General features: G+C 41.5%; 1 protein-coding gene across 1 annotated transcript; it reads right to left on the reverse strand.

The window, feature by feature from the left end:
- Positions 1-8,305: 8,305 nt before the first annotated feature.
- Positions 8,306-16,907, reverse strand: LOC129832164 (A disintegrin and metalloproteinase with thrombospondin motifs 8-like). Its single transcript, XM_055896004.1, has 9 exons — positions 15,855-16,907; positions 15,007-15,246; positions 14,044-14,176; positions 13,525-13,692; positions 12,136-12,428; positions 11,424-11,610; positions 11,089-11,261; positions 10,783-10,958; positions 8,306-10,597 (listed from the first exon to the last, which is right to left on the reverse strand). Exons 1-9 carry the CDS (start codon positions 16,608-16,610, stop codon positions 9,865-9,867), a joined length of 2,859 nt encoding a protein of 952 aa, XP_055751979.1. The 5' UTR covers positions 16,611-16,907; the 3' UTR covers positions 8,306-9,864.
- Positions 16,908-17,629: the final 722 nt, after the last annotated feature.

Below are 17,629 nucleotides of genomic sequence, written 5' to 3' on the forward strand. Positions count from 1 at the left end.
TATCCCAAGAAACCTGAAGGTCTCCACCCTCTCGAAGTTTCTCCCATATAACCTCAAGCATACCTCATCTCCCACCTTCCTCCTGGTAAAGAACACTGTCTGAGTTTTCTCTACAGAGAACCTGAACCCCCACATTAAGTTGGTGGTTGAGGATATCCCTCTAGTGGTGTGGGGGCTGTGCTTTGGCAGAGTGGGTGGGGTTATATCCTTCCTGTTTGGCCCTGTCCGGGGGTTTCTTCGGATGGGGCCACAGTGTCTCCTGACCGCTCCTGTCTCAGCCTCCAGTATTTATGCTGCAGTAGTTTATGTGTCGGGGGGCTAGGGTCAGTTGGTTATACCTGGAGTACTTCTCCTGTCTTATCCAGTGTCCTGTGTGAATTTAAGTATGCTCTCTCTAATTCTCTCGTTCTCTCTTTCTCTCTGAGAACCTGAGCCCTAGGACCATACGTCAGGACTACCGGGCATGCTGACACCTTGCTGTCCCCAGTCCGCCCGGCCTTGCTGCTATTCCAGTTTCAACTGTTTCTGCCTGCGGTTACGAAACCCCTACCTGTCCCAGACCTGCTGTTTTCAACTCTTAATGATCGGCTATGAAAAGCCAACTGAGATTTATTCCTGATTATTATTTGACCATGCTTGTCATTTATGAACATTTTGAAAATCTTGGCTCTCTCTAATTTTCTCCTTCTCTCTTTCTCTCGGAGGACCTGAGCACTAGGACCATACGTCGGGACTACCGGCCGTGGTGACTCCTTGCTGCCCCCAGTCCGCCTGGCCTTGCTGCTATTCCAGTTTCAACTCTTCTGCCTGCGGTTATGGAACCCCTACCTGTCCCAGACCTGCTGTTTTCAACTCTTAATGATCGGCTATGAAAAGCCAACTGAGATTTATTCCTGATTATTATTTGACCATGCTTGTCATTTATGAACATTTTGAAAATCTTGGCTCTCTCTAATTTTCTCCTTCTCTCTTTCTTTCTCTCGGAGGACCTGGGGCCTAGGACCATGCGTCGGGACTGCCGCCCGTGGTGACTCCTTGCTGTCCCCAGTCCGCCTGGCCTTGCTGCTATTCCAGTTTCAGCTGTTCTGCCTGCGGTTATGGAACCGCCACCTGTCCCAGACCTGTTGTTTTTCAACTCTTAATGATCAGCTATGAAAAGCCAACTGAAAATTATTCATGATTATTATTTGACCATGCTTGTCACTTATGAACATTTTTGAACATCTTGGCATAGTTCTGTTATAATCTCCACCCGGCACAGCCAGAAGAGGACTGGCCACCCCTCATAGCCTGGTTCCTCTCTAGGTTTCTTCCTAGGTTTTGGCCTTTCTAGGGAGTTTTTCCTAGCCACCGTGCTTCTACACCTGCATTCTAGCTGTTTGGGGTTTTAGGCTGGGTTTCTGTACAGCACTTCGAGATATTATCTGATGTACGAAGGGCTATATAAAATAAAATTGATTGATTGATTGATTGATTAATGCCCACCGCTCTACCTCATCAATTGCTTCCTGTACCTTCCTGACTATGTATGGCACATTGCTTCCCCTCTTCCATAAGGCCCCATCATCTGCATATAACGACTTCCCAATAACCGGCTGTACCGGAGAGTAAACATCATTGATCATGATTGAGAACAACAGAGGACTAATCACTCTCCCCTGTGGCGTACTACTGCTTCACTTCCTGTGTGCTGCCTCCTGAAATACATTCTTATTCTTCGATGATGTTTAACAGCGGTCGGCATCCAATAAATGTTGCATTACCGCCACCTACTGGACTGGAGTACAACTCCCTTTTACTTTGCTTGAAAAAATATATATATATATTTTTAAATAAACAAATACCCTACCATCTAACACTACCATCACAAAAAAAAATCGATAATAAAAAATAACACCACCCTAACCCACTATTTATATCTATTTAGTACTACCTCAGGCCAACAACCTGAACGGATGGGACACCACCACTTAACATACCCTGTAACACTTCTGATGTCAAGTCTCGCACACCCAAATACCTCTCTGCTGCCACCACAACCTCAATTTTCTGCGACTTACGTTCCATCTCTGCAGTACAGTTGATAACCATAAATGCTATAAAATCCAATCTTACTGAAACACATATCACTTGTTCACCTATGGCTCTGTACTGGTACATATCTACTACTCACAACACTCCTCTCAGGATCCCTCCCCCTTGACCCATCTTCCTCTACTTTCTTCACTGCCTCAGCATTTGACAACTTCTGCACTACTCTAACCCTAGAAATCTCAACCTGCCTATCTGTACAGGACATTTCTGATCCTCAGCCCCATGGGCATCCCTACAATTAACACATACTACTAATTTCCCCAATACTACACATTCCTTTGTCTCATGCCCTTCTGCACACTTCTCACGCCGAGGAACCTCCCTCCTACACACTGCTGCCACATGCCCATAATCTTGACACCTATACTTTAAGTAGTAAGGAGTGACAAATTGGGACGTTTCACTACTGGTGAACACTACATATTTCCTACTCAAATCACTACATAATTCTTCCTTAATGACTGTGTAACCCACATTCCCTATTGAATTACTACACAATGCCCACACATTACTGCTGTATGCCTACTCAATCCCGATTTAATTACTATTGCTATCTGTGTGTGCAGTGTTGTGCCACTGCTGATCACTACTGAATTGCTTCTGATCCTTTTTCATTTCCTACATACAGTGCATTTGGAAAGTATTCAGACCCCTTGACTTTTTACACATTTTGTTACGTTACAGCCTTATTCTAAGGACATGATTTGGAAAGGCACACACCTGTCTATATAAGGTCCCACAGTTTACAGTGCATGTCAGAGCAAAACAATTCCTCAGCCTTGAAGGTCCCCAAGAACAGTAGCCTCCATCATTCTTAAATGGAAGAAGTTTGGAACCACCAAGACTCTTTCTAGAGCTGGCCTTCAGGCCAAACTGAGCAATCGAGGGAGAAGGACCTTGGTCAGGGAGGTGACCAAGAACCCGATGGTCACTCTGACAGAGCTCCAGAGTTCCTCTGTGGAGATGGGAGAACCTTCCAGAGGGACAACCATCTCTGCAGCACTCCACCAATCACCAATCAGGCCGTTATGATAGAGAGGCCAAGCGGAAGCCACTCCTCAGTAAAAGGCACAGTCCGCTTGGAGTTTGCCAAAAGGCACCTAAAGGACTCTCAGACCATGAGAAACAAGATTCCCTGGTCTGATGAAACCAAGATTCAACTATTTGGCCTGAATGCCAAGTGTCACGTCTGGAGGAAACCAGGCACCATCCCTACGGTGAAGCATGGTGGTGGCAGCATCATGATGTGGGAATCCTTTTCAGCGGCAGGGACTCGGAGGTTACTCAGGATCGAGGCAAAGATGAACGGAGCAAAGTACAGAGAGATCCTTGATGAAAACCTGCTCCAGAGCGCTCAGGACCTCAGACTGGGGTGAAGGTTCACCTTCCAACAGGACAACGACCCTAAGCACACAGCCAAGACAATAAAATAGTGGCTTCAGGACAAGTCTCTGAATGTCCTTGAGTAGCCCAGCCAGAGCCCTGACTTGAACCCGATCGAACATCTCTGGAGAGACCTGAAAATAGTTGTGCAGCAACGCTTCCCATCCAACAGAGCTTGAGAGGATCTACAGAGAAGAATGGGAGAAACTTCCCAAATACAGGTGTGCCAAGCTTGTTGCATCATACCCAAGAAGACTCGAGGCTGTAATCACTGCCAAAGGTGCTTCAACAAAGTACAGAGTAAAGGGTCTGAATAATTACGTAAATGTGATATTTCAGTTTGTTTTTCTTTATACATTTGCTCGATTTTCTAAAAACCTGTTTTTGCTATGCCATTATGGGGTATTGTGTGTAGATTGATGAGGAAAAAATATATTTTTATCAATTTTAGAGTAAAGCTGTTAAGGAACAAAATGTGAAAAAGTCAAGGGATCTGAGTACTTTCCGAATGCTCTGTAAACCCTTTTGTATTAATATTGAAAAATGACACATTTATTACTTTTTGCCTAATAAAAATGTACTATTGACATCTTATTTCACTACTGTGTCACTACAAGACTAGTGCACATATTATTTCCTCAAGTGTCTAACTGTAGTTATATAATCAAACCATAAATAATAAGCTTATAAACTTAATTTAAATGTTTATATTTTATCAAATTAATTACATATTAAATTACATATTTATACATTTTTATTAATCCCTTTGTATTTGTGTTTGTATTCATTATGGGTCCCCATTAGCTGCTGCCAAAGTAGCAGCTACTCTTCCTGTGATCCATCAAAACTAAGGCAGTTTGTACAATTACAAAAAATATTACAATGCCTTGCAAAAGTATTCACCCCCTTGGCATTTTTCCTACTTTGTTGCGTTACAACCTGTAATTTAAATAGATTTTTATTTGTATTTCATGTAATGGACATACACAAAATAGTCCAAATTGGTGAAGTGAACTGAAAAAAATGACTTGTTTGCAAAATTCCAAAACTGAAAAGTGGCACGTGCGTGTGAATCCACCCCCTTTGCTCGGAAGCCCCTAAATAAGATCTGGTGCAACCAATTACCTTCAGAAGTCACATAATTCGTTAAATAAAGTCCACCTGTGTGCAATCTAAGTGTCACATGATCTGTCACATGATCTCAGTATATATACACCTGTTCTGAAAGGCCCCCAAGTTTGCAACACCACTAAGCAAGGGGTACCACCAAGCAAGTGGCAGCATGAAGACCAAGGAGCTCTCCAAACAGGTCAGGGACAAAGTTGTGGAGAAGTACAGATCAGGGTTGGGTTATAAAAAATTTAAAAAACTTTGAACATCCCACAGAGCACCATTAAATCCATTATTAAGAAATGGAAAGAATATCGCACCACAACAAACCTGCCAAGAGAGGGCGGCCCACCAAAACTCACAGACCAGGCAGGGAGGGCATTAGTCAGAGAGGCAACAAAGAGACCAAAGATAACCCTGAAGGAGCTGCAAAGCTCCACAGCAGAGATTGGAGTATCTGTCCATAGGAGCACTTTAAGCCGTACACTCCACAGAGCTGGGCTTTACAGAAGAGTGGCCAGAAAAAAGCCATTGCTTAAAGAAAAAAATAAGCAAACACGTATGGTGTTTGCCAAAAGGCATGTGGGAGACTTCCCAAACATATGGAAGAAGGTACTCTGGTTAGATGAGACTAAAATTTAGGTTTTTGGCCATCAAGGAAAAAACTATGTCTGGCGCAAACCCAGCACCTCTCATCACCCCGAGAACCTCATTCCCACAGTGAAGCATGGTGGTGGCAGCATCATGCTGGAGGTATGTTTTTCATTGACAGGGACTGTGAAACTGGTCAGAATTGAAGAAATGATGGATGGTGCTAAATACAGGGAAATTATTGAGGGAAACCTGTTCCAGTCTTCAGGAGATTTGAGACTTGGACGGAGGTTCACCTTCCAGCAGGACAATGACCCTAAGCATACTGCTAAAGCAACACTCGAATGATTTAAGGGGTAAGATTTAAATGTCTTGGAATGGCCTAGTCAAAGCCCAGACCTATGTTGTGTAAATCAAATGATACAAACCCCCCAAAAATCTATTTTAATTCCAAGTTGTAAGGCAACAAAATAGGAAAAATGCAATGGGGATGAATACTTTCGCAAGCCACTGTACAATACATTCACAATCCCCTACTTCACCACTACCACATATCTACAGTACAAAATCCATGTATATGTGTGTGTATATTGCGTATGTTATTGTGTGTGTGTGTGTGTGTGTGTATGTATGCATGCGTCTGTGCCTATGTTTGTGTTGCTTCACAGTCCCCGCTGTTCCATAAGGTGTTTTTTACTCTGTTTTTTAAATCTGATTTTACTGCTTGCATGAGTTACAGTACTTGATGTGGAATAGAGTTCCATGTAGTCATGGCTCTATTTAGTACTGTGCGCCTTCCATTGTCTGTTCTGTACTTGGGGACTGTGAAGAGACCTCTTGTGGCATGTCTTGTGGGGTATGCATGGGTGTCCGAGCTGTGCACCAGTAGTTCAAACAGACAGCTCGGGGTATTCAACATGTCATTACCTCTCATAAATACAAGCAGTGATGAAGTCAATCTCTCCTCCACTTTGAGCCAAGAGAGATTGACATGCATATTATTAATATTAGCTCTCTGTGTACATCCAAGGGCCAGCCGTGCTGCCCTGTTCTGAACCAATTGCAATTTTCCTAAGTCCTTTTTTGTGCCACCTGACCACACGACTGAACAGTAGTCCAGGTACGACAAAACTAGGGCTTGTAGGACCTGCATTGTTGACAGTGCTGTCAAGAAGGTAGAGCATAGCCTTATCATGGACATACTTCTCCCCATCTTAGCTACTGTTGTATCAATATGTTTTGACCATGACAGTTTACAATCCAGGGTAATTCCAAGCAGTTTAGTCACCTCAACTTGCTCAATTTCCACATTATTTATTACAAGATTTAGTTGAGGTTTAAGGTTTAGTGAATGATTTGTCCCAAATACAATGCTTTTAGTTTTAGAAATATTTAGGACCTACTTATTCTTTGCCACCCACTCTGAAACTAACTGCAACTCTTTGTTAAGTGTTGCAGTCATTTCAGTCGCTGTAGTAGCTGACATGTATAGTGTTGAGTCATCCACATACATAGACACCTCATATCCAGTGGCAATTCATTAGTAAAGATTGAAAAAAGTAATGGGCCTAGACAGCTGCCTTGGGGAATTCCTGATTCTACCTGGATTATGTCAGAGAGGCTGCCAATAAAGAACACCCTCTGTGTTCAAGTAGAATGGGTAAGTATACTAATATGAATATACTTTACATTTGTATACAAGCACATACTTATTAGCTAGCATGACAAAAACAGAGGCTACATAGCTACATTTCAATGGGGCTAAAAAACAGCTAGGCTAATACTTTACATTTACTTTTCTATGGAAACGGATAACGGCTAAGACCGTATTGGCCAGCAATCTTTTTAATGTAGTAAAAAGTTATATAAACAGCTAAATAACAGAATAAAAAGTGTTCATAAAACATAAAGGATAGTTAAACATACAGCACAAGGGCTATGAAAGACTGCATGATGAAGGATGGAAGATGATTACATACGCGATTGTCAAACGTTATCTAGGTAACAATAACCAACTACTTCTGGTTTTGTCTTCTTCTATGGTCTTGAGCACAGAAATCCACGAACTGCAAAACTTTAAAATGAAATAAAAATACAATTATACCTGCACACTGAATCCCTGGTGAAGTGAAAATAATAAAAATAATTGAATAATGAAGTAAGCTTTATGCGACATATTTTTAAGTGAGAACCCAATACACCTCTTTCTTTGGGTAATTTTTCTCTGCCACACACATTTTAACTTGCCGCTCGCCGCCCGTGTTGCCACCAGAGTTTTCAAGATTTTTCATAAACTGTAGGGGGCTTCGCCAGGGTTTGCAGCTCCCTGCGTGTAAGGCCCTTAACACATAATCCAACTGGGACTTGAACACGGATCTCTGTCAGTCTAACACCTTAACCATAACACCAAGAGGTCCAAACCCGTTGACAAGGTTTCTTTGTAGTCTACTAGGCCACTAGTAACACTAGTTTTCTTAGCCTATCATATTATGTAGCCAACCCACTAGGCACAAACGTCAATTCAATGTCTATTTCACATTGGTTCAACGTAATTTCATTGAAATGATGTGGAAACAACATTGAATTGCCCTAAGAATGCATGAGCAGAATCCATGAGCTGTGCCCCAAAAGATTTTGTTTGGAAATGACAATGGAAAAAAATATGAATTTGATTTCTCATGTATCCAAAGAAATTAGCTATAATCTCTGCAGGCACAGCTGCAGGTTAATCTCTGAATATGTTATTGTTATACTGTAGTCAAGAGTCTGCACACACAGTTCTGGACCATTCTATTGCATGATACCGGAGATAGCCTCTGAATTCTTTTGTTTGGATGAGGATCATGCTGTCAAAAAGCTCCTTTCATATAGGCTATGGTACCTCTGAAAGCTAACTGATCAACTATTTTCATGTAATACAATAAGCCCATAAATGCTAGCCAGAAGAACAGAAATTATGGACCAAGGATAATTTAAAACACACTTTCATTGTCTGATGTGTATGTCCATCTAATAGGAAGATTGAACAATGTGTGTAGTGTGCACATATTTGTATTTTTATTCTCTGTGTTTAAACCAGAAGACTGCAGTGGAAGGAGAAGCAGACCCGTTGTAGGTCAAACATAGCTAAAGTGGGTCTTTAACTTGTCAAAACGGGCAACAAAAGATACAACTCAATGTTTACTGCATATAGTAAAATGTGATGTATTTTACCATTTTATTGTAGACATAAATCTCAAAGACAGCAGCATTTGAAAATGTTATAATTTCATGTCCAAGGTAAAAACTTAAAAATAAATAGCTTTAAAAGGAAGCTACAATAATAATATAGTATGGTCCTTCACTGAAGGTGTATCATATTTTGCCTTTTTTGTTTTATGACATACAAACTGGAATGAGAAATCAAACATATACATACAGACATCTGACACACAATAGAGCATTTTTCCCATTATGAATAATACATATTTTTAAATCAACTATGAAATTATTACAAACAAAGGACTTGTTCTTTATGCAAAGTATTTTGATGCACCATAATATACCACTTCACACATCATGTGTTTATATTGAATTTGGTTGTACTTACAATTCTGTAGTCATATAATTCCTTTAAAACACTACATAAAACGTACAGAACAGAGAAAAAAATCCCCGTTACACTGATTTCCCTCAGATCAGATTCCTGACCATGACCTAAACTAAATTTTACACAAAGAAAGTGTACACTCAAACTCTAATGTTATTTCTTTTAGGAACACTAAAATGTCTGGTTCATTCTTACTACTAATTAATGCTGGTTGCTTTTTTGTTACGAAGTATATTCTTCGATTTAATGTCTGTCAATGTCTAATCTCAAAAACCCAAAAGTAAAATGTTGCGTAATTGCATCAGATTATGTTACGTAGTCTGCCCACGAGAGATTAGTCAATGGCAGATCTAATCACCTGTATCACTTGAATGATTATGGGTGAACTTACATTTTCATCTTGAAGCATATCAGTTCCACAAATCATTAATCAATAATAAGATAGCAGATAGATTTTTTGACACATTTTTTTACAGGCAGTAAACACAATCTCACATTTAGAAAAATACTTATTTTTCCCAAGGAAATTAAACAAAAGAGCAAACCACAAGCAAGGTATTTTACAAAATTTTCAATCTTGTCCACCTAATCAAATGTTTTACACAAACCCTTTTTACTCAAAAATAATAGTCGTTGTCTTGCAATGATAATGTCACATGTTATGGTAGGAATAGTATGCCTTTAGACTAACTGTATTAGCCCAGTTCATTTATTGGCTCTGAGTCTCTGACTGTATAGTTCTGGGTTATATGCTGGAAAATTGAGGTATATTTAACCGCAATGGTGTTTGTCAGTAGGTTTTATGCAAAGTAATTGCTTTTAGGAGAGAATAATATTTTGCACACAGTACCTTTGTCTATTTTAACAAAACAACACATGTACATCCTGAGGTAGCTAGATCTCTATTGGTTCAAACTTCTCTAGTGGTTGTAAAACATCAAGTCACAGGCCAGTGTCCTATGACTTGTCTGGGTTAGTTAGTGCACTCTTCATTTCCAAACTAGGGTTTCCCTGCTTTTCTCTAAAGCACGGTCGGGTCGGTTAAGAATCCACTACACTACCCCTCCCAAAGTTTTCTCTATCTTCATGTCTCCTCGCTAGCACTCTTGGTAAACACACTCTCCCGACACTGGCGCAGGTTGCTTGTTAGCGTCACACTTCTCCGACTCGACAGTCTTGCCGGTGTAGTCTATACAGACAACACTGCGTCGGCGTTCCCCCTGGCCACAAGTTCGTGAACAGGATGACCAAGGCCCCATTTGCCAGATGGGGCACGGCAGATCAGCACAGGGTCTGATATCTGTGGGTTTCAGGTCCTTATCGCAGGTATTGGAATGGAAACCAGCGTTGTCTCTGCATTCAACGTTCCTTCGGGACCACCCGGAGCTGCAACTCTTGGAGCACTCTGACCATTTGCCCAAATGCCACTGGGGCACACCAAAAGCCTGGATCATATGCAACGAAGCCTTTTTCTCTTTGGATTTAGTGAAAGACACATCTTTGGGGATAAAGAATGTGTATTTGACCTTGGGTGGAAATGCCTCCCCAGCAGTGGCCAGCAACTGGATTGTGACAGCCTCCCTCAATTGTCTGAAGCTCTGGATTCTCTCTAAGGTGGTGGATGAGCCACTGTACTTCAGCGCAGCCCCGAGAACAGGAATATCCTGCTCCACTGTGGACACAGAGAAGTTACCATTCAGTATGTAGCTACCACTCTCTCGCTTGATCGCCAGGTAGTTTCCATCGTGTGTGATGTTTCGATGGCTGCGCTGTTTGATGTCAATATTGGTAGCCCCGACAGGAATGGTCACAATGTCGCTATAACCGTAACTGAAAGAAAAAAGCAAATGTCTCATTACAGCTGTAATCACATCAGCAGCACAAAAGACAATCAACCAATAATACTTTCTAAATATGACTTATTTAGTCTGGATCATTATAAGACGATAACAGCTAAGACAGGGTCCTAAATGATTGTTACCATAATTGTAATTGTAATATTTAGGTGTACTCACGTGGCTTTGTTGTATGAACCAGTGATCTTCCTGCAACTGAGTCCATTCCCACCACACAAGCCACACTTGTCAAGCCTCTTGTTGGAGCCGATCTCTTGGTCACAGCCCGCCTTGACACATTGGCCTTGTACACAGACAGACGTAGTGTCAGGACCACATGTCGTGCCGTCGATAACCTATGGACCACAAATGCAAACTTAAGGTCTCAATTTACTTAACACTGTGATTCACCAAACAGTGAAGGCAAGCTGTAAAATATGTATTTACAGTGGCCAACATTCTACAGATGATTTTTAGTGAACATACCTTGGCTTCAAAGACTTTGAATTCACTGCTGCCTTTGGCCCGGCAGAAGAGTTTACACCTGTCCCGGGGCGACACGCCAGCGTACTTTGGAATCCATTGCTTCATGTTCCCAAGAATGTCCAGATAGTTGAAGCTGTTGTACTTCTCACACTGCTCCTCTCTAAAACTCTTCCCTAAGGTTGGAGAAATGGCAAAGGGAAAAAAGTATCCATCAAACTAATATCAAAGCAGAGGCATTTATTGAAAAATATAGGTTAAAAACACCACTATAGCTCCCCACTATATAAATGAAGGGAAATTCTGTAGTGCAAGTGCCTAGACAAAATATGGCTCACCATAATTTTCCTCACACGCCTGGGGGTTGCAGGACTGGTACTGGACTCTCTGGCCCTCGCAGTACTTGCCGCCGTTCTGGGGCACGGGATCTGTGCACTCCCTGTAGGAGAACTCCACACCCCCTCCACATGTCCTGGAGCACTGTTGCCATGGTCCCCAAGCACCCCAGCCGCCATCCACAACCACCTGTGGTAAAGCCAAAACGAAACAGAGTGAGTACTGAGTGCCATGATAACATCAGCCGTCCAACTCAACCACAGTCTAGGCTGAGGCGTCTCTTGGCATGCCATGACTTGGGTAAATCTGTCCGTCAGTGTGGCACGCTTCTGCTGTCTCCCACATTCCTGTTCTATGTGTCACCACTTGCAGAATCCGTGGCGCACTTGGCAAGACTAAAGTGTGTGTGTGTGTGTTTTTGTGTGTGCGCATGTAGGTGTGTTTCACAAGGTTTTACTAGTGGGTGAGCAAAAAGTATATTAACTGCCAGCATGTCAATTTATAAATCGAGTTTATTGACACATGCTACAGAGCTTGTACTCTCAAAAGTATGGTCTTCCTTACAAAGCAGGAAGGAAATACTCTGTCACAGAGAAATTAATCCACATATAGTAACTAACAAGGCATTCTGAGACAGAGTTTTTGTCAAAATGCAATACTACAAGACCAAATATAGATTTTTTCTCCTCTTTTCTGAGAAAAACTAGGGCTTACCTTTGGCTGCATGACCTCGTGGGCTGCCATACATGCACCGTGCAGACAACTCCTGTTGGTGGCGCACGTGGTGCCATCTGCCCAGTGAAGGCTGCCATTATTGCTGGTGCAGTGGGGCTTGCCCTCCTCCCTGCACCACAGCTGGCTGCAGACATCACTGTCAGAGGTGTTGGGGCAGTGCACAAACTCCTCCCCAAACATCTGCTGACACTGGCGGTCGAGGCTGTATGTGGTGCCTGGGAGTTCACTGGGTAACGGTAAGATGCTCTCCGGTGGATCCAAGAGGCAGTCGCCTGTGATTGAACACACGAGAGTTCTGTTTTTAAAAAATCAACAGGTTGTATAATGTGGAGACTTAACAGTGACAGACGCTGACTTTGTTGGAGTCTTCACACAATCACATTCTGGACAGTTGGTGAAGCTTCTCAGACCCATGATCTCTTATTTGGATAAATATTCAATGAGCTTTAGTGTGATGTTGTTCTTGACCCGATGATCAGACCACATTCTTAGCCACATACACTCTCTTTGGAATCACTGACTAACTGATAAAGAACATTTGCTCGTAACAGCTGTTACTTTTGGCTTGTGAGAACCGAAACCTTCTCTGTATGTATGACTCAGAGGAACGGAAGGTCTTGATTAAATGTTACAAAATAATATGAATCTCTTCAAATAACAAACACAATGCCATTCACGCCCAATTTCAGATATAAGTAGTAACCACAAACAATCTGGCAGCCAATCTCTAATTCCCTTAGGATGTCTCCAATTTATCTCCATTTTGAGATTTATTAGTGCAAATTTTAGTGACACTTTTGCATTTAAGCAAACCTGCAGTGAGAAACTACAGGTGGAGTTAACATTGTGAATACGTGTGAAGCCTGCCGGTATAATGCTTTGTAACTTGTTATAAGCATTATGAGCCTTTGGAATGGCTTACAATAAGTAACTTCTCCTGGAAGTATTTATTGTCATTGTCAGAGGCCATAATTTCTTTAAGCGGGTAGATATTATAAAAGAAAATACAGAAGTGAAAACTGGGCCCTCATAACAGAGTGGTTTAAACTAGAAGGCTCTAGTAAAAACAGACCTAGAAGGCTTTTGTAAAAATGGATCTACCAGCAACCGCTGAGTTTAAAAAAAAATGTATGTGATTTCATTCAGGTCCAGCCTACTGACCTCAACACACAGTATTCATATGTTGTGATATACATGCAGTAGAATAAAACAAGTACAATAGTTGTAAAAAAGTTATTGTAATATCAAATCATTTAAAAGATTTTAATAAAAATAAAAACTTTAATACTTTCCTCATAGAAAGTGTTACCAAATATGTTTTCTTTGCCTACATCAGAGTTGTCAGTGTTGTTTATCAGCATGACATACCGTGTCCGTTGTCAAAGAACTCTGTGATGTAGAGAGCGCTGCAAGGGGACCAGGGGAAATTCTTGTTGAGGTGAATGAACAGAGGGGCCATCATGTGATGGCCGCCCAAATTCCCAAACATCCTCTCGCAATTCTTGGAGTCGTCGTGTGGCATACTCAACACGTGGCCTAAAGCAGAACAATACCATTCAAATTAAATTAATACTATTTAAGGTATGCTATGGAAGTACAGTTGCTAATAGTTTACATCTACTTTAGGCTTGGGGGTTGACTGTATGGTTCATATCAAGTTCGTATCTCATTAAACCACACAATTATTAGTTGTAGGCTAACACACTTTTGCATAAGCTTTCGGCTCATGGGTGTGCCGCTTTCTGTCCAAATGAAGTTGTGTGGACAATATTTCTGTACATTTAGCAGACCCTTTTTGACAAGAGGCAAAATGTATGTAGACCTATAGTATCTTTATATATGGTCAATATAGAAGTTTGAGAAAGTAAAAATTGTTTAAAGTCATACCAAGTTCATGGGCAGCAGTGAAAGCTGCTTGAAGTCCATTGTCCTCAATGACAGAGCAACTCCTTTTTGGATCACACGCAGTTCCCACATCAGCAACCCCTAGGGTGTCACAACTCTGATGTCCACAAATATCCTGGAAGACAGACAGCAGCGGTTTCAAACAGTGATTATTTAGACAGCATTTCTATTTGTCCATGTTTTTTTTTTTTTCTCTTTTCACTTGAGAGCTAATGCCAAAAAAACTTGTTTGTCAATGTTTCCATCATAAAATGAAGCAAATAAATATTCCTGGCAGACAGAAGCAGATCTATGATGTGGGGAAATTAATGGTGTGGTATTAGATATATATTTCAACGACATGCCTCAACATTTTCCTTTCACATGTCAGGCTCACTCTCTGTGACTGATAAATGTTTCCTGGGGCCTAAGACCCAAACCACAAGACATAACCATACATGATTCAAAGGACATCTGGACTCAGAGTGACATGCTGAATTCAACTCAGCACGTGTACACCTTGTTTTGCAGAAGCATAGCTCACTGGAGACCGCATGTGCAAACTACTTCCAATTACTACTTCCAAAAAGTCTCAAGTTTTTGGGTTTCTCTTATGGCGAGGCATGTGGCACACATTCTTCGGCAGGTCAAATTCAGGGCAGCAACATTACACCCATACTCAGGCCATTTAAGGGATGTCATCATCACTCAAGGCTGATTTGTAGCAATTCTAAAAATAGCTCATAGGAGACCATTCAGCCCTATATGTTTTGAATTGCATCCGATCTGATTCAGCCAATTGAATTTCATTAGAGGATACATAATCAAATATATCACTGTTTGCTTACATTATTTCATTAACTCTCCAAACCATGTGGTAACATCATTATGGAATAAGGGGTTAGGGAGAACCTGTGACATTGATGTAATGTGTGACAGTATACATATGGGGCAGGCAGTGCTCACCTCTCGGGTGAAAAGTAGAGCAGTGTCGTAGTGCTCAGGGTGCCTCTGGCTGGCCGGGTTGAACTGTTGTTGCCAGGCACAGAAATTGCGAAGAGCGACTCCCCCGTTACTGGAGAGTGACGGTCCAACCTCCTCGTCTTCCACCACTACCATCTTCACCACCACCACGTGGACAGAGTTCTTGATACTGGGATGTTTGTAAAGCTGAGCAGCCATTGAGACCAAGGTCAGGATATAGTGCTGGAGCAAGGGAGGACAACCGGCATTAGGGAGGTTTACAAGGCAACACTGGTGGTGATGATTTAGGCTAAAACTGGAGGGAAAAAACTAAGTGAGTGAAATAACGAAGTAAACACACACATATGTTTTTTCTCCCGTTTTTAAAAATAAATAGGAAGTATCTTTAAACATGTCTAATGCTCATGCTCTTTATCACTTGCATGACCCCAACATTGTTTGATGGTGATGATTTAGTAGCTAAGTCATAATGAATGCGGAACGAAATTACTGCCAAAGCATATTTCTCCTGCCTAACCTTATCAGAGGTTTCCCAGTCCCATCATTACTCTCTATGCACTATTCCTTTTAAAATTATCTCATTACTCCAACTTAGTTTACGCCATGCATATAAGCTAATCAGCAAGTGTGGAGAGCCTAGTCTTGCATGACAGAGCAGATCAAAAACATTGTTTCTGCACCCAAAATATAGGCTATAATTATTTTCAATTGAAACGGAAACTAGTTTTTCTATAAAACATTTAGGCTGTGGGTGTTTCGCATTGGGGGTTGGATTAAATGCAATATAATAAATGAGTCAACATAGGCTATATTAATCGAATATATCCTACCTTTATCTCATCTCCATAGAAATGTGTCATGGACGCGTCTGCAACCACCAGCGTCTCAATAAATCGTGGTGCTGATACAAAGCGTTTCCCTCGTAATTGTCTCTCAGGATCTTTTTCCTCGTGAATTAAACTGTCCTTGTCAGCTTTTACACGACTCTCCTCACTCAGTTGATCAAATACAGTTTGAGTGTCATGTGGTGCTTCTGTGGGTGTCGTCCTTTTGATAACATGTAACTGTTCAGTGGACCTCTCCCTTCTCCCTGAGCCGAGCACTTTGGGTTCAATTAAATACTCATCCCCGTCTGTAACAAACGATCCAAGGATGCCACAACAGAGACTGACCGCAACAACAGAATCTTGGTTGGAGTCCACAGTCCCCGAGTAAAAACAGCTTCTCAAATGTCTTTCCATCTCTTCAGTCTTGTTTATCAAGTTGTGAAAGTCCGTTTCAGTCTCAGAAGTTTGTCTGCCATGGGCACCTGGGGGGCTGCGTAAAGTGTGGAGATCGTTTGCTTTGATGCGTTGAATTTTCAGTGTAGTAGATAAGAAACTGTTATCCGGGCTTAAATTCAAAATGAAATCTCGGCCAAAGGCACTGAGTCTAAATCTCGGCTGTTCTTCACTTCGTTTCCAAAAACGACCACTGCTTCTTCCATTTAACCTGACAGGTACAATTTCCTCGCAATCAAACAATTTAGAAAGTGATTTGTCGATTACGCACAGGACTAGTAAAACGAAACACCTATTTGAACACATATTCTGCAATGGAAATTGCACACAAAAAAATAATTAAAACAAAAACAACCTTTCAACCAAACTTCCGGACCAAGCCCATACGCAGCTGTACTCGTCAATTGATCATGTCTGTAGTCGGTAGAAAATCTCGAGTCACTAAACTATTTTTAGTCTTAGGGACCTCACAACTAAAATATTTTTTCATCAGTATAATGTGACAAAAACCCACTGCTGTATAGTCAGTCTGTGTCGAGAATGTTTGATATTTTTAGTTTAATAGTGTGATCTTCATGCTATTATAGCGGAGCTAAAATACTGTTCTACCACTCGGCAGCACCACTGAATACTAGGAGTAGCGGAGGTATTTATACTTTCTTGTATACCACTCGTCGCCTCAATTCTCCTCCCACTCGTACCTCATGAGAAACTCTTGGATAAAACGGATCCAATGAGAAGAGACCGACACTCCCCCCTTCTGAAATAGCTGCAGTTTGACAACCCTGCAACTAACATCAACTCGGCATAGGCCTACAGCACAGGACGCTGCAACCTGGATACCCATATTGTCATGCAAGGGCTCGGTCAGTTATTTTAAACTTTGAGTGACTGCCAGTGCAGTGGCCCCCAAGCGACTCCCATAAGTAGGCTATAGCATACCCACCACGACCATGGTCCTCACCAGTCGAATAAATCAATGATAAAGAGATGTCATGGAATACATTAGATAATTATGTTTAAGAGATAAGACTCTTATCTTGCGCATCTTTGGTCATTCCCGCGCGTAAAGGGAATCTCATTATTTTGTAATCCAATACTACCACCTTGTGGTTGAAAAGCTTCCACAGAACCTTATCTAAACTTTTTTTGTTTTACCTTCATTTAACTAGGCAAGTCAGTTAAGAACAAATTCTTATTTTCAATGACGGCCTAGGAACAGTGGGTTAACTGCCTTGTTCAGGGGAAGAACGATATATTTTTGCCTTGTCAGCTCGGGGTTCCGATCTTGCAACCTTTCGGTTACTAGTGCAACGCTCTAACCA

The sequence above is a fragment of the Salvelinus fontinalis genome, chromosome 33 (assembly GCF_029448725.1).
Source record: "Salvelinus fontinalis isolate EN_2023a chromosome 33, ASM2944872v1, whole genome shotgun sequence".
Taxonomy (NCBI): Eukaryota; Metazoa; Chordata; class Actinopteri; order Salmoniformes; family Salmonidae; genus Salvelinus; species Salvelinus fontinalis.